The 24,119-nt window shown below is 42.6% G+C and overlaps 1 protein-coding gene across 1 annotated transcript in view; it reads left to right on the plus strand.

The window, feature by feature from the left end:
• The window catches only part of PLCXD3 (phosphatidylinositol specific phospholipase C X domain containing 3), a 98,512-nt gene that overhangs the window by 62,743 nt on the left and 11,650 nt on the right, over nucleotides 1-24,119 (plus strand). Inside the window, exon 2 of the mRNA XM_072992795.2 lies at nucleotides 775-1,483. Coding sequence (XP_072848896.1) covers nucleotides 775-1,483 — 709 coding nt within the window. The remainder of the gene's footprint in view (nucleotides 1-774; nucleotides 1,484-24,119) is intronic.

Raw genomic sequence — 24,119 nt, forward strand, 5'->3', positions numbered from 1 at the left:
TGTCACTGGAAGGAAGGAAGGAAGGAAGGAAGGAAGGAAGGAAGGAAGGAAGGAAGGAAGGAAGGAAGGAAGGAAGGAAGGAAGGAAGGAAGGAAGGAAGGAAGGAAGGAAGGAAGGAAGGAAGGAAGGAAGGAAGGAAGGAAGGAAGGAAGGAAGGAAGGAAGGAAGGAAGGAAGGAAGGAAGGAAGGAAGGAACTGCTCTAGGGAGTTCCTAGCCCTCTAATACATATTTTGTGGGTACATGTAGGTTTCTGGTAACATGGAACGGAGTAATTACTCTCTGCAGTTCTGCAAATAGAAGCAATTCCTTCAGTGGAATACCCCCACTGTATGCTGGTGAATCTGCTTTGAGCTCCATGCTCAACATGGCACAAGCAACACAATCTCGCACATAGACTTAACAATGTGCAAACAATACTGTTTCCCATCATCTCATTTGATGTAAATTAAACAGCAATATAAATAGGAAGTAGTTGAGGGAAAGAAGCAGGTTTTATGGAAAGTGCTTTCTAGAAATTCATAATTTGATGTATTATTCTCTAGGCACAGTTGTCTCACTGATTTTTTAATATACTGTACTTTTGACATGTTTGAAAAATACAGTTAATTGATACTAAGATAAGAGGAAAGTGACTTGTGTTGTAATTCGAGTTCCTTCATATTTTTGTGAGAGATTTGGGCAACCTTGGGGAGAATTATTGCTTACTTTTAAGAAAGTCACATATCTTGCATTGATTTTTTTTATTTAAAAATGTTCTTTTGTATCATCCTTAGGGTCGCATGATTCATTTAGCTTCTACATTGATGAGGCTTCTCCAGTTGGACCTGAGCAACCGGAAACGGTCCAGAATTTTGTCTCTGTGTTTGGAACTGTGGCTAAAAAGCTGATGAGGAAATGGCTGGCAACACAGACGATGAACTTTACAAGCCAGCTGGGAGCAGGGATACGCTATTTTGACCTCAGGATCTCCACGAAGCCCAGAGACCCTGATAATGAACTCTACTTTGCTCATGGTTTATTCAGTGCCAAAGTCAATGAGGGCCTTGAGGAGATCAGTGCCTTTCTAGCTGAGCATCATAAAGAAGTGGTCTTGTTGGACTTCAATCACTTCTACGGGATGCAGAAGTGCCACCATGAAAAACTGGTTCAAATGCTCAAAGACACTTTTGGGAGTAAAATGTGCCCTGCCATATTTGCACACGAAGTTTCTCTAAAGTACCTGTGGGAGAAGGATTATCAAGTTTTGGTCTTTTATCATAGTCCGGTGGCTTTGGAGGTCCCATTCCTATGGCCGGGACAGATGATGCCAGCTCCATGGGCAAACACAACAGATCCAGAAAAACTGATCCAGTTTCTTCAGGCATCAATCACTGAGAGGAGGAAGAAGGGCTCTTTTTTTATATCTCAGGTGGTGCTGACCCCCAAGGCTAGCACAGTGGTCAAGGGGGTTGCTAGTGGTCTCAGAGAAACAATCACTGAAAGGTGAGTAGTTTTGTCCTGAGGCGTGGTCAGCGGGCAATTCTGTTATCTTTGTTGTGAGCTTTATAAACTTCTGCTAAAGGGGAGAAGAGCACTTTCTTTCTGGCTTTCTCTTTTGAGAAGAGCCTCATGGTGCAGTGGTCAAAGTGCTGTCTTGCAGCCAAAAAACTGTGCTCACGACCTAGGGTTCAATCCCCGGTAGCCAGCTCAAGGTTGACTCACCCTTCTATCCTTCCAAGGTTGGTAAAATGAGTACTCAGCTCAGAGGGGATGAGAAGCACTGTGTAGCCTTCACAATTAACTTGTAAACCACCCAGAGAGTGCTTGAAGTACTATGGGATGGTATATAAGCAGCACACTTTGTTTTTGCTTTTTGCTTTCACCCAGAGTTTAGAAAACTTACTTTTTTGAACTACAGCTCCCAGAATCCCCCAGTCTATCACTGGCCAAGCTACTGGGGGATTTCTTTTCAGTCCAGAAAATTGACTTTCCCAACCTGTGGTTTCTCCCCTTTTCATCAAATATGAATTATGCCCCAAATACAAGAATAAATGAATTGAATGCAAGAGCTGTTCCTGGTACCTTGAGGTGGGGGTAACTGACTAGAACCGGGGTCTCAAAGTTTTGAGAAGGTGGGCCACATCCTATATATTCAACATTTTTGAGGGCCAAAGGGATGTGTGTGCACACGTGTTCATATGTGTGGCCTCATGTGTGTGGCCCACATGCAAACATGCATCACCGCCACCCCGCCCACACGTATGCTCGCCCACATGGAACACCCCTGCCCCCACCTATCCCACACACATGCACACATGGACCCACGCCCACCTGCACACACACATGCCCCTCCACACGGATGCACACATGCAAGCACACCCGCACACATGACCTCACATGTGTTCTGAAGGGAACGGGCAGGATAAAATGGCAAGGTCGGCCAGATGTGGCCCGCGGGCTGTAGTTTGGAGACTCCTGGACTAGAGGTTAGGTAACAATAGTTTCTGGATACTCCATTTTCCATGTCTTTTCATTACTGGTGAATGTTAAGTAGCAAAAGTAGGTTCAAATGTGGATCCTTTGTACTTAGTGAAGCACCAATTCTTCTCAGTCATGTCCACCAGTTTTCAAAGCAAGCAATAGATTGGTTCCAAATTGTAATTCTGTACAGGCATCTGAATGCTTGTGTAAAGCACGCCTATAGTGAGGGCTACAATCTTAGATCTTGATGAATTCAATAATATATACTTCTGATTAGACATATATGGCAGGGGTAGGTGATAGGTGATTCTCCAGTGGCTGGATTTCAGACCTCACTGCCTCCAGCTCTCCAACAACAGTCAAGCGGACACATATTCCCCATCTTTAATGTGTAGGGTGGTACTGTGAACCTGTAACTATAGAAGAGTGCTCTCCTCCCCCTTTGAAAGACTGTTTAAAGAGATTTGTGCAGATTCACAGTACTGCCTCTGAATCATTGTATACTTGGAAGAGCTCCATTGGAAATCAGTCACGACTCACTTCTGTCCCACTGATTTATAATGAGTCTACTCTAAGCCAGATACAGTCCCATGTGTGACTCCAGCATAAATGTGTAGAGACCAAGAACAATTCACCCCATTGTGGGTGCAGTGTTAGGTATGTTTGATTTAGAAATTTGCCTGTTTTATCTGCCATGCATACAATATTGACTGTGACCATCTATATCTAGGCCATTTGTCTCCTTCTTGTGATCTATGAAAAATGATTAGACATTAACTCATCTGTAGAAATTAGGCATGTGGTCACTACTGTAAATTCCTGGAGTGTTCATGTGTGACTCCTTTAAAAAAATTAGGTGGAAGAACACAGATGTCGATCGAGGCATTAATAACTTCAATAAAAAAAGAAGTGATTAAAGATTATTCCCCTCTGTACAAGGATATTTGAAAAAGCTGTCACAAATGAGTTGCTATAAATGGAGATTTCATATCACCTAAAATGCTACTTTCAAGTGAAGGCTAATTGTGTATTTAGTTGTATGTCATAAGAACATTCTACAGTGGAAGACTAATCTTTATTTACTGCAGCGGCTGTTGCTTTGACACAAAGAATACTGGCATTTGTAGTTTGGTGATGGTTCTGGCACTTAGTGTTACAGTTCCCTGGCTGTTATCACAGAACTACATTTCCTGAGGAGATAGAAGAACTACCAAAATAATTTGAAGTTCTTGATGACATTCCATTGCCTGAAATGAAGGACAATAAGTTGCCCCCACTAATTCCTGACAGAGATGCTGAGCAGGTTGGCAGTTGACTCTTACCTCAAGCCTGATGTGTCCTCCAGCATACCTGAGGATGATAGGCTGTCTTAAGAGATGGCATTCTCAGTTCTGTCTTCCAACACCTTACCCTTACTTTCTGCTCCTTCCATTTATACCATCAAAGGTGGCTTCCTCCCTCTGCCTAATGACAGGGCCAGCCCAGAATGGAAGCACAACCTGAATGGTGTCTTCTGGTCTTTTTAAAAGGGGCATTTTCTTTTTCCTGTCATTTTTATTATTCATATTATCAGTAATTAGTACTTCCTTAAAAAGGCCCCCTTCAAGGAATTGTTTCCTTGTATTTGATTATTCAAGTGGTGCATTTTGAACCTAATTATTCAAGTGGCACAAAACCAATCTGGGCATCCTTTACTGGGAGAATATTGTAATCTATTCTGTTAGTTCAAAATGTGCTGCAGTATTTTTTTTTGTCCCTTGAGAGATAGGTTTGCTGCACATAGTTCCTTGAATAATGGGCTAGAATCCTGTTGGTGTTCAGGTGAGGTTTGCATAACTTGCCACAGATAACTGTGAGGTTCTCAGGTGCTCTGAAATCACGTGCGTGGCCCTGCACTTAACTGCACAACTAAGTTGAGCCCAGGACTTTGTCAGTTAGCCACAGTTCACTGTGGCACATTATTCAAATGTTACATAAACACCACTAGGATTCTGGTCATTATTGAGAAAAGACAGAGCAGAATCAAAGTCTAGATGCAACCTGAGGTTGGAATACATCTGTCTTTAAAGTAGAGGCCACTGGCATGGGCTACATATGTCACCCAGGAGCTGGAATTGAGGTCCCCCAGCCTCCTCAGAATAAATATGTAAACAAATAAGTATAAGTATTTTTTTAAAAAAAATTGAAAAAAAAATTGTCTTGCCTTCTAAGATAGAAGGATGTAAAGACTGCCTACTCTACCTTAAAAGTTTCCATTATGTTAATTAAATTGGTTGTAATTGTTTTATTTTATTTCTGGAATATGATTTCTTCAGTTACCGTATTTTTTGCTCCATAAGACGCACCTCTTCATAAGACACACCAAATTTTTAGGAGAAGAAAACAGGAAAATAATAATCTGTTTCTTCTCCTAAAAATTTAGTGAGCCTTATGGAGAGGTCCGTCTTATGAAGCACACCCTAGGACCCTTTGGAGGCTCACCCTGCCCCCCCTGCAGGGCCAGAGGGGGCAAAATCACCACCTTCAGGGGACTCTTCTGAAGCTTCCCAAGCCTCAAAAGAGTCCCAGAAGGTGGCAATTTCACTCCCTCTGGCCCTGCGGGGGGGGGGGCAGGGTGAGCCTCCAAAGGGTCCTACGGTCTGAGCCTTTCAAGCCTCAGAAAAGGTCCTGGAAGCTGGCGATTTCGCCCCCGCTGGCCCCGTGAGGGGAGGGGGGAGCCTCCCAAGGGTCCTGGAAGGCTCACTCGGACCCTTGCGAGGCTCCCCCCACGGGGCCAGTGGGAGCAAAATCGCCAGTTTCGCTCCATAAGATGCACAGACTTCCCCCCCCACTTTTTTGGGGGGGGGAAGTACGTCTTATAGAGCGAAAAATACGGTAATAATTATGGGAAGCCTGGAGTCTGGTAGCAATAATTCTGGTAGCATTAATTCCAGAGTCTGGAATCTCTTATTCAAGAAGATAGCTCTTCCAGGCTTTAGGAAAAAGTGCATAGACTATCTCTCAAGCAATTCTGAAATTGTGGGTTGTGGTCTGGTTGGTAGGGCAAGGCTCCTCAGAAGCTTTCTTCTAATCTGGATTTGGACTTTCTGAAACCTAAGGCACAATGGAGTCAGAGGTGGAGTTCAATCATTCCCAAGAGTCTGAAACTTTGGTTGTTGCAGCTTCCTCATATTTTATTATTAAATATAAAAAAAATAAGTTGAGGATAATCACAGGAAAAAATGGCACCCACCATTTTAGGAATTGTGTTTCCAATACTCTCTATCCTATTCAGTCATACTTTGAAGACTGTGGAGGCCAAATATAATGAGGGGATTAAAGAGATGACCCCTTCTGTCATCTCTTTAATCATGGATATGCAACTGTAAGGTGTTATTAAAGAAATACCAGAAGGGGGCAGATCTATCATGCTCCCCTCAACATGTATGTATTCCACACAATTTAAAGCAAAGTCTTGTCTCGTACATCAATTCCACTTCTTCCTTTTAAAATTAATATTTGATTACAGAAGAAGTTGTTTCTCCTAAGGCAATTCATTTGTGACACAGACAGCCACCATCTACAAAGAATGCATATTTTCCCCGTTCTGAATGATTTCACACATCTGCTGATTTGTGCACATTCATAGTGCTCCCTCTACAGTACAGAGGGGGTACATATGATCCTTATTATTACAAGCCAGTTATTACTGGCTTGTAACTCCCATCAGCCACATCTAGAGCTGATGGGAGCTTCAATGCAATGGCATCTGGAGAGCTATGTATTCCACAACTGTGTTATAAATGTCTGCTCAGAATGAAATCCCGCAGACCTCGTTGAGATATGCACCTGGAAAAGTGGACTTAGGATTGCAGCCTTAATGAAATAATTCATGGATCAAAACTCATCTGTTGATTAAGATTACGGTCAGTTTCTGAATGTGGTGGTTCACAATGTTAGATCACTGCAACTCTTCAACTTCATGGCCCTCAGCCATGCATGCTGAGGCACCTGAGTACAGAAGAACCTTACCTAGCCATTTGGCATCTGGGGTAAGCAGTGCCATTTCCCACTCATTCTATCATGACACTTGGGCATGAACCCCCATGGAAAAAGGAGGAGGAAAATGTATTAACACTCCCAAAAGAAAAAGTTTATACTGTATTTTCCTATTTATAAGATGCCCCCATGTATAAGACATCCCCCACTTTTCTAACCCAAAATTAATAAACAGCTTTGAGTATTCAGCCTCTGAGCTCAGAACACACAGACATTACAAGTCCCTGTTGCATCTGAGCCTACAGGCTCCGCCTCCAATGAGGTGTGCTCCAATTGGTTTGTTCAGCTTCAGCTGATGTCAGTTCCATAAGGCTCATGATTGGAGGACACTAAGTCTCCTGACTGTAGGAAACTAAGCCTCGTGATTGAAGGAAGCCTGTTTACAGAGGCAAAGTATGGGCAGTTTTGTTCTTTCCTCAGCTTTCTTCCGTGTAGAACATGTGCCTCAATTTTTAGTGTAATTATTTTAGGGGAAAAAATAGGATCTTATATACGAAAAAATACGGTATGTTCAAAAAATGAAAAATGAATAAGAACAGGAGCTATTTATTTTCTCAGTACTCACCAGTATATTTGCCTCTGGATTTCACTGTCCTCAACTTTTTGGTGTCCTGGGGCAAAGCCCCTCTTGCTCTACTCTAGTTACAGCCCTGTGGTCCAGTATCATGATTTCTCTGATAGAGAAAGAACAGCTGACTAGAGCCCTGTACATCTTCCAAAGACACATCTTTAGACATAGCCCACCAGATGTGAATTAGGCAGGAGATGTTTTGCCAGGGGACGGAAAGATATACAGCCAGTGGTAATGGTTCTGCAGGTCCTTCGTTCTGTTGATAGAGTATAGCAGAATATCATAAGCTCACACGAAAGGAGCTTGTGCTGACGCCATGCGTTGACGCACAAACACAGCTCCACCTGTCACAAAGCTGTTTCTCTAATGCAGACAGGAATTAAAAGGGAGTCATTTTTCTGTCCTGCTCAGAATGAAAAATTGCTTTGCTCTCCCCTCCTCGCCTGAGCACCACAGCAAATGCATACTACAGGAGCATCACTCTGACTGAGATAAAAAGAAAGAAAGGACCCTCAAGGTCTTTTGTAAGATACGGGCTCAATAGCTAATCCACAGTGCCTGTTTTAGGCTGATAATAGTCATGTAAGAACAGTGCTGTTGATACCTGAAGTGGCTGATTCCTGGGGTCCAATAATTCCTAGGGAAGACATACAATAATATTGGTTACCATGTTTAGGGAGAGGAGATTCCTGATATCTCTTTTCTGGATTCACAAATGCAATCTGGTTTAACATAGCTGTTGCAGAGGGTGATGGAATGACAATATTCTGCCAGGATCCTGCCTGTTATTTTCTTTCTAGGTTTCTTTTTCAGATTTCCACTTGCCTTTCTAGGTTTGGTTAATAATGATACAGATGACTTGAAATATGTTTTCAAGCTTAATACAGTGGGGTCTTGACTTGAGGACTTAATCCGTATTGGAAGGCGGTTCTCAAGTCAAAAAGTCTGTAAGTCAAGTCTCCATTGACCTACAGTGCATTGAAAACCGATTAATCCCATAACAGGCTGTTTTTGTTCCATTTTGGTTTTTTTCTGGTCTGTAAGTCAAATCTCAGTCTGCAAGTCAAACCTAAATTTTGCAGCCAGAGAAGTCTGTAACTCAAAAAGTCTGTAAGTCAAGCCGTCTGTAAGTCAAGGGTCCACTGTATGATCTGCTACCAAATCTGCTTTTTTGGATACCCTTCCTTCCTTCCTTCCTTCCTTCCTTCCTTCCTTCCTTCCTTCCTTCCTTCCTTCCTTCCTTCCTTCCTAACTGAAAACCTATCCCCCGGTTACAGTGTGCCTGTATTTGTTATTGCTGTTCTCCCACTTCCCCACTCTTTACTTTTCCAATTCAAGAGGAATGAAGGTGAGTGTTTTTACTAGAACTGTAGCAGGTACTGTAAGCCTCTTGTAACAATTTATACCAAAAGTAGTTGAGTAGTTATGTAGCACATATAAGTTCTTGGGGTTTTTTTTATAAGTTGTTTTTTTTTTTGTGCCTAAGCACACTTCTTCAGATAAATGGATTGATCAAGTCACTCAGTGGAGTATAAAACTGTTGCTTGGACATACAAAAGCTTATTAGAAATGAAAACTAGTTAGTCTTATAGGCACTACATGACTGGTAGAAGTATAACTGAAGGATGAGGAAACACACACACCCCGTTCTCTCTGTATCTTGATAGATACCTTTGCTGACCACAGCTATTGGATTGTACCATCACATCACCCTGAATATAGTGTTATCTTGTTTTAAAAGCTAAGCTGATTTGAGGTTGGTTAACAGTTGGGTGAGAGATCACAAGAGAGTGTCAGGGAACCCCGGGTAGAATTCCACCTGTGGAGAACTGCCAGTTTCTCAACATAGAGTTTAAAATACAGTACAGTGGTGCCTCACACAACGAGTGCACCGTAGAGCGATGAATTTGCTCTACGAGGCTGGTTTTGTGATCGCAAATGCGATTGCATACCGATGCCTGCATAGGGCAAAAATTGGCCACCGGAAGCCCCAAAATGGCTGCGCGCAGCGTTTTCGCGCCCTCGTTAAGCAAGGGGAGGGCGCGAAAATGGCTGCCGGCCATTGGAAAAGCATCGCTGTACGGTGAGTAAAGCTGCTATTGGAACGCATTAAACTAAGTTTAATGCATTCCAATGGCTTTTTCCTTCCCGTACAGTGATGTTTTCACACAGCTAGGGTTAATCCAGAACGGATTAACCTCGCTGTGCGAGGCACCACTGTACTAGGTTAGATGGACCAATTGTCTATTTCAGTGGTTCTCAAGCTTGGGTGCCCAGATGTTCTTGGACTACAATTCCCAAGAATACTGGCCAGCACAGGTAGTGATGAAGGCTTCTGTGGTTTCAGTCCAAGAATATCTGTCGTCCCAAGGTTGGGAAGCACTAGTTTAGTTCAATGTAGGGTAGATGCTTATGTTCTTATTCTATTCTATTACTCAAAAAAAAAGTTCATGAGTTTGTACTTTCTCCCTCTTGAAGTTAAACTTCATCAAGTAGCTTCTTCAATTTTTTCCATGTTTTGACTGCAAGACATGGGCCACTGAGCTAGATGCATCCCATATGTATTTGATCTTTTTTTCTGTGAGAGTAGGCAAAGATGATTTCTCTACAGGGATCTGCTCTGGCCCAGATTTCTAACTTTTATACACACAGTATTCTGTTCAAAGGGTCTTATATCGTCTTTTGCTTTAAATGCTCCAAGGTGCACTTATATTTTTGGAGCGAGAGATAACAATTAAGTAACACTGGCTCTGGAAAAGCAAAGGTGACATGATGACAAGGAATGGCAGAATTTCCAACTTTTTTTTGGAAAATGGGTGTTACATTTTCACGCAGCCAGGACATCACTAAACTTAACTACTCCAGCATCCTGTTTCCATTGTGGTGAGCCAGATTTCCACGAGAAGCCTAAAATAAGAACATGAGTATGAAAGGGTCCTCCCAGTTGTTTTCCCCAGTAAGTGGGATACTAGACAGTAATAGAAACCAGCCAAATCAGGGAGCTGGAGAGGGGACAGATTGTATTCGTCTTCAGTGTGGAAGGGATGGTCACTCTCGAATTGGCCTTCTCGGCCACACTAGATGCTGTTCCAAGAGCACATTACCATCGTCTCTTGATACTGAAGGATGCCTAATCTAGAGATGGGCACGAATGGCAGTTTGGTTCGGTCCAGCATGGTGCCCACACAGATGTTCCACGGGCACTGCATGCTTCCCTCCCTTGCCTCCTCCATGACTTTACCCACTTACTGGCAGCACCATGGGCTTCCCTGCCCCATCTCCTTGTCTGAGTGAGTGGCCACCAGAGGAGGTGGAGGAGGGAAGAGCATGATGCTGTTGGTGAGTAGGTGATTGTGCAGAGGAGGTGGGGAAGGGAAACACATTGCTGTCAGTGAATGAACGATTGTGTGGAGGAGGTGGGGAACAGAAGTGAGTGGTGCCTGCGAAACACCTGTGCAGGTGCTGTGTTGAACTGGGCCGAACCACTGAACCATGCCCATCTCTCATAGGTACCATAATGATATATATGTAGCCACTAGCTGAAATTCTGTTGGCTGAAACTCTAGTTCTGAATAGAGTAGGCCCATTTGAATCAATGGAACTTATGGAGGAGTTGACTTACCAAATCCCTACTGGTTCTGGAAGCCTACTCTAATCAATTGCCCTACTTTGGGAACACCATGAGAAGTCAGAATTATCTGGAAAAGAAAATACTGGGAAAGATTGAAGGCAGGAAAAGAGGAAGACCAAATATGTGATGGATTGACTGCCTAAAGGAAGCCACAAGCTTGAATTTGCAGGACCTCAGCAGGGTTGTTGAAGATAGGAATAGAGATGAGCACAAACCCCAGTTTGGCATTTTACTGTGATTTGGTGGATCAGTCCCAGAGGTGTTGCATGGGCGCCCTAGATACCTTGCTCTGCCTCCTTCCTTGGGTGTCCACTTAGAGGCAGTGCCTCGGGCTTCTCTGCCCTACCTCCTCCTCTGAGTGGGCCCCCACAGGAAGAGATGGGCTGGGGAATCAGGGGTGCCCACACAACACCTCTGAGCCCAATTCACCAAAGCACTCCAAAGTGCTGAACTGCAGTACGTGCCCTTCTCTAGAGAGGACTTTTTGGAGATTACTCATTCATGGGTCACCATAAGTCAGGGGTGACTTGATAGCATGTGACAACAACAACTCTAGTGTGACTTACTACACTAAGCAGCAGGATTTCAGCTGCTGATTGCCTTATCTTCAATGAATTTGTCATATCCCTGTTTAATGCTATCCAGAATGGTGACCATCACAACTTTTTGTGGCAGCAAATTCCATAATTACATAGAATCCCATTAGCCACCCCACTCCCTATACAGCTCACAACTAGTGTTGTGGAAATGCTGAAATGAAATACATTGCTGTTAGTGTCAACATCTTCGAAGAGCAGATTTTGCAGTGCAGTCTTATTTACATTTCTAAAATCCTTACTAGTCCAGTTCAAGTAATCTGTATTTGGGGGAACAAAGTCTTGTGAGGGAGCGGAACTAGTAAATCACTCTTTAAATACTGTATCACCTTGAAAACCCTGTTAGGATCACTTGATAGCATATAACACATTGTTGAAGCTTTGGAAGCTAAATTAATTAAATTTGCAAAACATTTCTAGTGATTTTTTTTCACAAAAAGAACAGATGCATATGTTTTCTGCCAAACAGCAATATAGAACAGGGTGATTCCTTTATAATTATCATCATTACTAGGGTTTGGTGTCCCTTTAAAGTCCCTACAAGAGCCATTAATCCAATTTTGTAGCATTTTCCTGCAAGTTAAAAAAAAAGCCAACAGATTACACTTCAGATCTTGTTTAATTCCCCATTTTGTTGGAAATGAAATGAAATTTCATAGTCAGAGGGATAAAAGAAAAGGTCCTTTTAAAAGAATTTGTAAGAGACACTTTTCCAGAAAAGTAAAATGATTTGGGAAGTCCCATTATGCTTCGACTTGAACCAAAGGTTGTTATCATGGAGCTTTCTCCGGTCTTCTTGGTAGAAAAACGAACAATCAAGTCATGGATGGATGGATGGGGTTTAAAGCGATGGAAGGATCATTCAGTAGGCTTTGACCTTTGGCAAGATTTTTAAATTGTGGAGCCAAATAAAATGAGAGTTCTGGTAGCTAAGCAACTGTCATGTAGAATATATTACCGCTTGATAAAGTGTCTCTAAGCAAGGAGTGAGGCAAAACTGATTGGCGATGAGTTGCTCAGAGCCTTGGAAATCTGCCAGGTCCATCCTTTGTTTACTCAACCTCATCAGAGTAGAGCATTCTGCCTCCAAAGCCTTAAGACAATTATGGTAATGCAGAGTGCGAAGCATTAAATATTCCAAAAACGAATACAATCTGGAAACCACCAGGAATTCACACAATGGTGCTGTGGAGGAGGATTGCCCTGAGTTGTTTTCAAGGGCTGCCTTTTGGGGGGGAGATGTGTAACAATCTGCTTCTTACTACTGTGTGGTGTAGTGGGCAGGGTGACAGATTAGGACTCTGGAGACCAGGGTCAAATCCTCATTCAGCCATAGGGGAGTGGAATTGGTAACACCACTCCTTAAATATCTCATTTACCTTTAATGCCCTATTTGGGTCACAATAAGTTGGTTCTGACTTGATGGCACATAACAACAGCAACACTTCTTATTTCAGAAAAATTACACCCAGAGGCTAATTCCTCGTGGAGATTGGAGAGCAGGGAGCATCACATCAGGACAGCCAGGATACAGTGGTCCCTCTACTTACGGAATTAATCCATATTGGTACGGTGGCTGCAGGTCAAAAAGTCTGTAGGTCGAGTCTCCATTGACCTACAGTGCATAGAAAACCGATCAATCCCATAACCGTCCGTTTTTGTTCCATTTTTGTTCCATTTTTGTTTTTTTCTAGTCTGTAGGTCGATTCTCTGGCTGCAAGTCGAACCTAAATTTTGCGGCCATAGAAGTCTGTAACTCAAAAAGTCTGTAAGTCGAGCCATCTGTAAGTCAAGGGTCCACTGTACAGTATTTCAGGTCCAACTGTTGACATTCGTCCTGCTGGGATCCTTACTTAACTCCCTGGGGTTTCCTTGAGGGCCACCCCTCTTCCCCATGATACTATTTGTTGGTGGCTTCCAAACATAAGAGGAAGTCGACTTGTCCCCAAAATGTCACATTAAAATATTGCAGTTAGTCTTCAAGGTGCCACTGTGGTTTTTTTTTTCAGAATTAGTGCAGGGAAATTGCCCCAGAGGGAGACCACAGCTGCAAGGACATCTGCAAGCGAGATCTGAAGGAATAGACCTCAACAGATGGGAAACCTTGACATCTGAGCGTTCAGCCTGGAGGCAGGCACTGCATCATGGCCTCTCCCAATTTGAAGAGACCCTTGCCCAGCAGGCTGAGGCAAAGAGGAAGTCACAAAAGCAGCAAAACCAGGGAGCTGGACAGGGGACAGATTGGATTTGTCTTCAGTGTGGAAGGGATTGTCACTCTCGAATTGGCCTCCTCAGCCACAATAGATGCTGTTCCAAGTCCTCCATACAGAGCACGTTACCATAGTCTTTCGAGACTGAAGGATGCCTAACTAACTAAATATCCAACTTCAATTTACCTTAAGAACACTGTGTTATGCCTTTACCCTGATTAGTGATCCCTTATTTCAGTTTAATTCCCTTTTCTAATATATAGGATATGCCTCCTTACAATTCCAGAAGTGAGGTATATACATGCTTTCAACGTTGAAGGCCACCTTAAAATGTTTTCCCTTTTCATCTTTCTAAGTAACTCTTTCTCTTATTTGTCTTTCCCAATTCTTGTCTCCATCTCTCTAAAAATCCTGCTGTCCCTTATGCCGTCTGAGAATATTTTATACTGTATCTCCAATAAATCTTCCAGGCTCTTTTTAATTAGATCTACTGGTTCTCTCCCCTTATCTTAGCACACCTAAAAATCTAATTGACTCCAGGGTTAGAATTAGATCTCCTAGGTTTTCTCCTCTAATTTCCTCCAGCCCCAACTTTGATTGGCATACATTCCACCACTCTCTCATTTCCTTGTTCATTGTTTCCTGTCTCCTGTTGACTATAGTCCTTCTTTAACTGCTTCTTGAATAATTTTGCATCTTTGTTGTAGGATCTATTTCTAAAATTGCTTGAAGGGTAGATTTTGTTTCATCCCCAAATTTTTCTTGTTGTGTCATTATGTCCCAGATGTCAAATAATTGTATTCCAAGTGAAAGTTGTCCAAATGCTTAAAGTAATCAGTCCAATTCCATCAATACCTGCTTCCATAGGTCCGCTTTAATAGATTGATTATCTTTGGGGTTAAACTTGACTCCAGTCTCAGATGTAGAGGGTTTTCCCTGCCTAAAGGCACAAGGACACTTGCTCACCAAATAGTTCACTCGATGTTTGTGTTCATGGCCTGATGTCTTTTTGTAATCCAGCCCCTGAGGCAATCCATTCCAGTACTGATTCTGTCTCAGCCTGTGCTTCAGTCAAGTTCAGAACCCAGGATACAATTTAAAATTCCACTTTGACTGGATTAGGCTTTCTAGGCTTAATTTATCTGTATTTCAGTTCATCCTCAAAAAGAAAAGGAATTCCAAACAGCCATAAAGTGTTCAAGGTCATTGATTCTAGGCTTTTTGCCAGTGCTTTAAATAGCTGTTACAAGTAACATAAACAAGTTTAGTTTCTCAGAGTTGTTGCTAATGATGGTTTTAAGAGAAATTTTCTGAAGTTTCTAATGACAAAGTAATACCAAACCTCCTTCCTTGAAGTATAATTAAATGTCTAATTAATGTCCAATTTATTTTCTTTGCATCTCTTTGTATCTCTTTCCTCTCTTCAGATTCACCGCTGCTCAATCAGTGGTGAGGGATAGAAGGCACTATTTCTGTTGTAGGGATCGTCTCGTCCAGGGATAGTCATAAAGCAGTACAGTTAAAAAATATTTCTCACCCAGTGGTAACATGATGTTAATTAGCTGATTTATCACTTCTCCATTGCTGGCTGCCGACGACTTGAAAGCAAGCTAGTTCAGCTGCTTGTTTCCACCCACTGGTTGATTGAGGAGTTTATGGAATTAAATGTGGGTAGCCGCTGTTCCCCCCGTAATCAACAGGCTTCTCCCCTATTTCACCACCTCTTCAGGGTTCCTGTGGTAGTTGGTATTTCTGTACATGTTCAAAATACTTTTGAACACTGCCATTTTTTCCAGAACTGTACACCCCGTTCGAAACCAAGCAGCTTGACAGCAAACCATGAAAGGCTCTGCAGAGGTGGGACCAGAGGAAGGAAGGAAAGAAGTGGGGTCTGTGAGCTGGATGGCTGATCACGTTGCATCGCATTGGGTGTGAACACTGAACTCCCAAATCAATCCACAGCCCCTGTGCGATCAGAATACAAATTGAACCGTGATACAGGCTGCAAATCAAATACAAGCTTGCCAGTGTAGTCTCAGTCTAACTCAGTTTTTAGATAAAGTAAATTCAGATTTTCCAAGTGCTTTCTTTCCTCACATGCAGTATAACAGCTTTCAACTTGTGAGGATGAATTCAAATGAAATAGGTTCCATGATGTAGGAAACAGAAATTGACTTTTTACTACTAAGAAACATCTGCCTTATTCAGACTATGGGCTGCCATACTACTTCATCAGGCAGATTCTGTGCCCATTTTAACCTGAATTCCTCCATGCTCATTTTTTTTGTATGCGCTCTTCCAAATGTGCACATTTTGTCAGCATTCTCCCCTTGTATAGTGTGCATTTACATGCTGTTTTTAATAACTTATGTATTCTTAGATGAACATTTCCATAGCGTACGAATTTTGGTGTGCATTATTTGATCGGGATCACAAAATCCAGAAAAGTGCAAAGGTCGAAGCAGACGTGTATTTCAGTTCATGTATTGGTGCAGGAAGTGTGAAATTGAATTAGGCAAACTGGCAATAAAAACTGAACAAAATGTCTTCTCAGCCCATGACAAGGGCTGTTTTAATCAGAAGGACACAGAATTCAATTTTCAGAACCAGTTTTAAAGCAATTAAGCAAAGCTTTGAGTCATTTTATGCTTTTCACTGAGCCATTGTCATTGAATTAAATATACCCGAGCTTTGCTCCCCATCTCTCCAATTCATGGCACTTACCTCATCATTTGTTCCCTGCTGTTTCTTTATGCATCTCTCCATTGCTCATTGACATGGATGCATCAGTCCCTGAGCCAGCTAGTTTCAGTTTCCTGCGTTCTCACATCAGTGCTCCATTTCACAGTTGCATGGTTAACCATGTCACTTGGACTACTCGCCTTGCTTATTCACTGAATATTCCATCAAGGGGAATGTGTCCAACCGTGCAGGGACGTATACATTCGACTGTGGTTTCCATTGCAAAGGAAGTGCCATGTGCTGGATGCAGTTTGACTTAACATATGCTCTGTGGAGATCAGACCTGTCAAAACTGCCTGGAATTGAATCACCTCCAACCATGTTCTTGACAGGCATCATAAGTGAAGACAGGTCGATTGTGGTCTGGACATTTTGGGGGAAATCTACCGGGGACATGCACTGCAACAGGAGTCAGTACTTGGAATTCTGTAACAACAAACAGCTTTTTTTGACAGATTTTGAATTTTAAGGAATCCCGTGTTATTCAGTGAGGTTAACACACAACTGGGCATCGATAAGATGTAGAAGTAAATGTTGGGTCTTATCTTTGTAGTTAAGAATAAGGAATCAGCACATTTGTCTCCACTCCTGTGAGGACTGGCTGAGATTTCTTGCTGCTCTTGAACAGGCCATTGCCATGGCAAGGACAGTTTCTTTCCTTCCCTTTCCGCCAGCAAATCCTAATATTTTCACAAATTCTGGAAGGACTGCTCCTTCGTTTTAGGAACATCTTGACCTTGTATTTCTTCAGATTGGCTTGTTTTTGTATTTCATACAATAAGCCAGCTCTTGAGTGTACTCACAATGTGTGTGTGTGTATGCTTTACTTCTCATGGGGAAAGCATCCTGCACAAAATACGGTAATGAGCCTTTCAATGAAGCAACGTTAGCCCTTTGTCTCATTCTTGGCAGGAGTCAAGGAATCTCATGTATCATGTGGCTGAGACGGCCAAAATATATAAAGATATTCTGTATGTGTTTCTCACCTCCTTAGTGGCAAACAGAATCATACCTGCTGCCTCCAGAATGCTTCAGCTACGTTTTTGAGTGAGGGGGTCTACCGGCAGTACATCAGGATGTAATTGCAGACATTACATATTTGTCCAGGTTTGAAGTGTTGGTAGTTGCTTTTTAATACGTTATTGGTCATAAATAACTTGGGACTTACCTGGAAGTTGAGTCATGGCTACTAGACTTCTTTCTTATTAGGTAGAAACATTTTGCTACTCATCCAAGTAGCTTCTTCAGGCTGAGGCTCCTGATATAGCCTCCACCTTGGTTTCACTTTCCCCTGGTCTGAATAGAATCATTAGATGGACAAAGGATTGGGGGTGAGTGAGAAGCCCACTTCTGCAGTTCTTCTCTACCCATTGTCATGGGTCTAGTTGCCATGACTCAACTTCCAGATAACTTCACCTGAATGACTGACAGTCTTCACAGACTCAGGACTTTGTTTTGCAATTGACCAAGTTTCTCCCCCACTCCTGGCATGGACCCATTCCGCCCTGAGGTCATATGAAGAGGCCTCCTCTTGGTGCCACATGCTGCTGAGCACTGCTCTGTAGTTGTTCAGAACATGGTCTTTAATGTTGTGGCACTTGCTGTATGGAATATCCTTCCCTCTGAAGTGTGACATGTTCCACCAACTTTGGTTTAGATGTATGTTGAAAACATAACAATTGTTGCAGATCTTTCCTGCTTAGTCTAACTATCCATCTTTCTTATAGACAATGTGAATATGGACCAGGATTCTAACACTGAAACATGGAGCTGGACGTCAGCTGCATAATTTCCTCCTACTCTGGCAGACTTCCTACTGCATACCTGTTGTCACACTGGTTGCATGATCACTTGTGAAAGTGTTCATGGGAAGATGCAAGAACAGAGGGAACTCTTACACAAACGTCCTTCTGCTCCACATTGAACCATTAGGACACTAGATATAAGATTTTAACCTTTAGTAATATTAGGCAGCACTTCTTTTTCTTTTACTTCTTTTCCTTTTAAATGTGTTTTAAACTGTTACAAGTGTATTGGTGCTTTGTCATTGTATATAGTTTAACTGCATTTTACAATGCTGTTATCTGTACTAGTTTTTAGCTGTATTTATTTTAAATTTGCAATCTGTCTGGATTTCCATTTCTTGGGAAAAGGTAGGATGTAAAAAAAACCTAATTAAAATATAATACAATCAAATAATATCTGGAGCAGCACAAAGGTGACAGACATCACTTGGAGGTGCTCTGTATGATCTCCCTTACAAGCCAACCTGAAGGTAGACTTATGGGGCAAATCACAGAAGCCTATATTTTGTTTAGAGATGGGCCAGTTCAGCAGTTCGTCCTGGTTCATTTAAGATCAGAATGGCTATTTGGTGGTTCAGCACCCTGCCTCCAGGCAACGCCTGGAGGATATGGGGAAGGGAAGCTAGGACACTACTTCCAGGTGTGCACCTGCCAGAGGGAGAGGGGCACCAAATTGTCAAACATCTGTTTTGATGACAAACGAAGTAGGCCAAAGTGCTGAACTGGCTGTTCAGGACCATCTCTGATTTTGCTTATAACTGACAAAAGTTTTCTAAGTTCATCATAGCTGACAACATCTCAGTAAAGGGTTAATATCAGAATGAAGTCAGAGAATCATCTCCAAAGTCATCAGAGTATCTTAAGTATAAGTATGTTCTTTGCTACAACAATTCCAGACACCTGTTCATTAGGAGAGAAATGTGATCTTCATCCAAACACTGTTTTCAGCTTCTCTGAATCTGGAGAGCGATGTGCTGGTTACCATCTCTTAAGGTGGGATGATATTCAGAAAGCAATATAGGTAAAGACTGGCGAGCAAGGTTGCAGAAAATGTCTATACTAAAGTCCGTAGTGTTCAGTTTCTGTTGTGGCTAGATATGAAGCCAGAACTGTTCGGTAAAATGCCAAACACCAACCTTGATTGCACTATGTAGACCCTGGGCACCCATTGGCATTCTACCCATTGTGAAATCAGCCAGCCAGGAAACATTTCTGGTGAGATTTCTGCTACAGCAGAGACTAATTCAAATGGTCCAGTTAACATGATGGCTCAAACACCATCTAGTAGTAAAAGCTGGCACAGTTCATTGCTGAACATGCCTGGTGTCAAGAGTGCATTATGCAGCCAAGATATAGGCTAGCAAGGTCAGGCTGGTGTCAGGTCTTTTCTTCCCGACTGTGGGAGGCTGAACAGAGAGTTTATCTTGTCACCAGGGAATGTTGTGCAGCTTGTAGATAGGAACAGACACCACAGAGTCAGACCCTTCTTGATCTTGTGTGAGAGTAGCTGACCGTAACATAAGTCATGTGCCTTTGCAGCCAGCTGTCTAGGAAACACAACAAACCTCAATAGCTAGGCAACTAGCCACGTGTCATACCGCTTTTGGTACATATCAGCATTTGATGTAGAAGGTAATAATTTCTCTACACAGATGTATAGTTCCAATGTGTTTCCAGGTCTAGAAAATATGGCAGCTTAGACCCTTGAAGTTTTGATCTGCCCCTGAATGTTCAGCTTTCTCATATACCCACACCCAGTGCCATCCCAAGAGATTATCCTCCCTAAGATGGAACAGCAAAAGGTGCTCTCTCCCCATCCAGGTCAAGGTGCTTAGTACTCAAATCCAGCCCTGTTTCTCTGGCACGTGAGCAGAAAATCTCACCAGTACATCTCCTCTGTAGCAGTATAAATATAACAGTAACTAAATAATTCACTGCCTCAGCCAACTGTGTCATCCCGCCTTGTGGCAGGACTGCTCTTGCACTTATATGGGGAAATAAGACAAGCACACAGACAGCCTTTGATTCAGTCATTCTACAGATTAAGCTTGCTTTCTGCCTCCCATTATCCTTTCTGTGAGTACGAAGGCACTAAGGGGCTTTGGCATAAATCTCAGCAAGAAATTCCTGCTAGTGAAGAGGTCGGGGTAGGCATTTGCTGTTACCTACCAGTCGCCTATGTTGGCGCACCATGGCTGACTACTTAACTTGTGGCAGTTTGCTACTGAAATTGATGCTGATGGACTTAACACTGCCCAATAAATACAAAAGAACTCTGTACATATTTAACTTTGATTGACAAATCATCTGACAAAGGATTACAATTTCTCCAAATGACATGACACCAAATTAAAATAGTTCCTTGTATTCTCGAAGGAAATAGTTCCTGCTTGTACATTTCTCTTTTTTATTTTGCTCCTGTTCAGAAGGGGTTTTTTTTGTCAGAATCTCATGCTTCATGAGGCATTCGGTTGTCACTCTCTCTCCTGAATTTCATGGGCAAGGAAAGAGGTTGCAGCCCCCTAAATGGTCAGTGGGCTGGCACAAGATCTTCCCCAGTGAGGAAAAATGTTTCCCTACAGGTTGTTGTTGAACGGTGGTGTTCCTCCTGGCACCATTTGCAAAAGTCAAGTTAGATCAAGACCTTGCATCTCTATAGCTGCTGAGTCAGTCCTAGCATTTGCTAATGATACTTATCTAGTCCTCAGTATTTAAAGAAGCCTTAGCTTGACAGCTACTCTTAAAACATCAGGCTCAATAAGACAGTTGTCTCAGGTGACAAAGTGCTAAGGGTGATAACTCCCCTGTACCTCTTCCCCTGCCACCCCTGAAGGGCCCATTTTGGATATTTTGGATCTGAGGAATTCTCAGAGCTGAGGCAGTATGGGAGAGGGCAAGATAGAAAATCACCTGTGTTCAACACAGGACATTTTGCATGTCAAACTTCCCGTAGTGCTTTGGCTCTGAGGGTCACTTACAGCCATATGTTGAAAAACATAACTGCCTCAAATTAGATATGTGTTCTGTGTTGCTACAGCTCTCTCCTTTTCTCTCTGTCTTCTGCAAAGTTGCCGTTGTCAGCAGAGTTGTGGAGGTGTTTATAAGGATGTGCAGTTTGGATTTTTTTTGAACTACAAATCCCATAATTCTCCTTCCTGGGAATCCTACCTGTAAGGACCTAAGACCTTACAAACACCCAAGTTGTGCTCACCTGGAGAGAAGGCCCAGCTGGCAGGCTTCATTCTTTGCAGAAGCCTCACTTCCTGTTTGAAAGAGAAGCTGCCCCAATGATTGTTAGATAACTTCCTTTTCAAACAAGAAGTTAGGTCTATCCAAATATGAAACCTGCCAGCTGGGCCTTCTCTACAGAGGAACACAATTTAAGTGTGTGTAAGTTCTGGGTCCTGCAAGTGGTGCTCCAAGAAAGGGGAATTATGAGATTTGTAGTCCAAAAACTTCAACGCATATCCCTAGTGCTGAAAAACAGAACTTTCCCTTTTTATTTTCAGGACAATAAACCTGAGTAATGTTTGGCTTAAAGAGGCTGGAGGGAAAGCAGAGCGATTAATTCTTGTGCGTAAAGTTCTGGCAAAGCGAAACACATTAACATTTAGCGAGGGGGTTGGAGGAGAAGAGTCATGCCTGGGCCACAGAAGCCTCAAGAAGAGTTGAGGGTATGAGTCATCAAGTTCTGACAGTGCAGTAGAATGTTAATGATGGTAACATTCTCACACAAATGCCTCCCCGTGGTGGAAAACATCTGTTACTCATAACCAGGCTTTCAAGTTGGTGGAATGGAGAGAAAGAGGCAGAAAGCCACCACTACAAATACAAAGGAGCCATCTGAGGTGTCATTTGAGAATAGGATTGGTGAACGGTTTGGATCTGGAATAAGGTGTGAATTGGAACGCAGTTACCCTTCCTGTGTCTTGCTACTCAGAACTTTGTGGTGCAATTTGTGGTTCATTGGAAGTACCAAAATGGTGCATTAAAAAGTATATATCTCTAGGGGAAAATAAATCTAGATTTCCACAACACCTATGGTGCTGATATTCATATGCTTATCCCCAGGCATACGAATATGAATTTAGGTTAGGCATCCTTCAGTCTCAAAAGACTATGGTAACGTGCTCTGTATGAAGGACTTGGAACAGTGTCTAGTGTGGCTGAGGAGTCCGATTCGAGAGTGTCAATCCCTTCTACACGGAAGACAAATCCAATCTGTCCCCTGTCCAGCTCCCTGATTTTGCTGCTTTTGTGACTGCCTCTTTGCCTCGGCCTGCTGGACAAGTGTCTCTTCAAATTGGGAGAGGCCGTGATGCACCGCCTGCCTCCAGGCTGAACGCTCAGATGTCAGGGTTTCCCATCTGTTGAGGTCCATTCCTAAGGCCTTCAGATGCTGCTTGCAGATGTCCTTGTATTGCAGCTTTGGTCTCCCTCTAGGGCGATTTTCCTGCACTAATATAACCCAGGTCTAATTCACATTAGCTCAGGAGGTGTGATTACTTGAGACATTGCTGCTTAATGGTTGACTGGGCAATCAAAAGCTGGCTCTTCCAGCTTCCTTTTTTAAGATGGGGGTGAAAGGAAGAAAAGGGGCACTTGTGGGGGTATCAATTCCCCTCACCTGAGCACCCTTTGTCTCCAGATCTCTCCCCCTACCCCACCCAAGGCTTGCTGCTAGCACTGGTGCACTAGAGTAGCTGGAGACCAAGTGGGGCGAGGCAAAGCTCTCTGCTCTCTCTCCTGGCTCTTGTGTGATCTCCTAAAGCAAATTCATCCGGGGAAACCTGACTTCTTGAGTGTGACTTCACAGCAGATCATTTTGTAATGGACTATTGGATAGCTCAGTAGTTTAGAGCCAGATGTTGGGAGATCAAATCCCCACTGTGTTTCCTTGACGGGCTGTATTCGGTGATACGTCAGGTCCCTTTCAGCTCTGAAGGTCCAAGATTATTATTATTTTTCCGTCTAGGTACTTACACGTTGAGATACTCAGTGTTGATCTAGATGAGCCGGTGTTCTTTGTTTTCTGTGAAAGGATTTCAGGTTGAAGGAGTGTTATGAAAAATTGAAGAATGGCCTGACAATAAACTGTTCCCAAACCTTTGGCTCCCATTGCCTTTTGTACAGCTTGGCATGCTGACATGAGGGAGGTGGATTTTTTTTCCTGGCCCAGAGATAAAGGGATATGGAAAACTGTGCTTTGTTAATTACAGTGAAACAGACTGTTGGTAAAAGTGGAAGGGTGAAAACAGTTTTAAAAAAACCAACCAAACAAACAACTCCGCTAACAAGCCTAATAGTGAGAGTAGCCACAGTGATATTAAAGTTCGGAGGAACCAAAGTGCTCCATAAGTTGTTGCATGGAGGGAAAAAGTCTTACGGTACACTCTAAGAAAGAAGAACAGTAGTTGCTGCCATTTTCTGGCCTGTAGACCTGAGTGCAGTATTTTGTGAGTCTTGCACCAACCGCTATTAGAGAACTTTATTCCTGCAATTACAGTAGATGAAAAGCAGTGTATGCTGGATACCTCTGACAGGAGTTTTCATCTGCTTTCTGCAGAACCTGGTCTGTATCCTCATTTCCTTTTATGAATTTTTCCATTTGGTTCTCGGTCACTGTGATGTGAAAGACTAAAGCAGTACATTAGAAATTGCACATAACTCACGTTCATTTCTGTTTTTGTTTTTTAACAACCCCCCTGAAGGTGTTTGCTAATGACAGGGCGTTTGCTCTAGTTTTTTGAGAGCATTCAACCATGGGGATAACTGCGGTGTAGTGTGGTCTCCATTTTCTCTGACTAAAATGTTTAATAATGCCAGTTACAAATATTGAAGCAGGCAGGAACTGCAGATGATAAGGAAAGGTAAATGTATTTTATACTGCCATTAGAAAGATACCCTTCCAACTCAGAGAAAACTCCAAACCTGACTTCCTTCCAACCATCAGTATATGGGATATTTCCAATAATGACCTTGCAATGTGCTTTCAACGTTGTGTTTTTGTTGTTGTCATAGTTGGTAATGTGTCTTTGCTACTGGTATTATTTATTTATTCTGAT

The sequence above is a fragment of the Pogona vitticeps genome, chromosome 2 (genome assembly GCF_051106095.1).
Source record: "Pogona vitticeps strain Pit_001003342236 chromosome 2, PviZW2.1, whole genome shotgun sequence".
In the NCBI taxonomy this organism is placed as follows: Eukaryota; Metazoa; Chordata; class Lepidosauria; order Squamata; family Agamidae; genus Pogona; species Pogona vitticeps.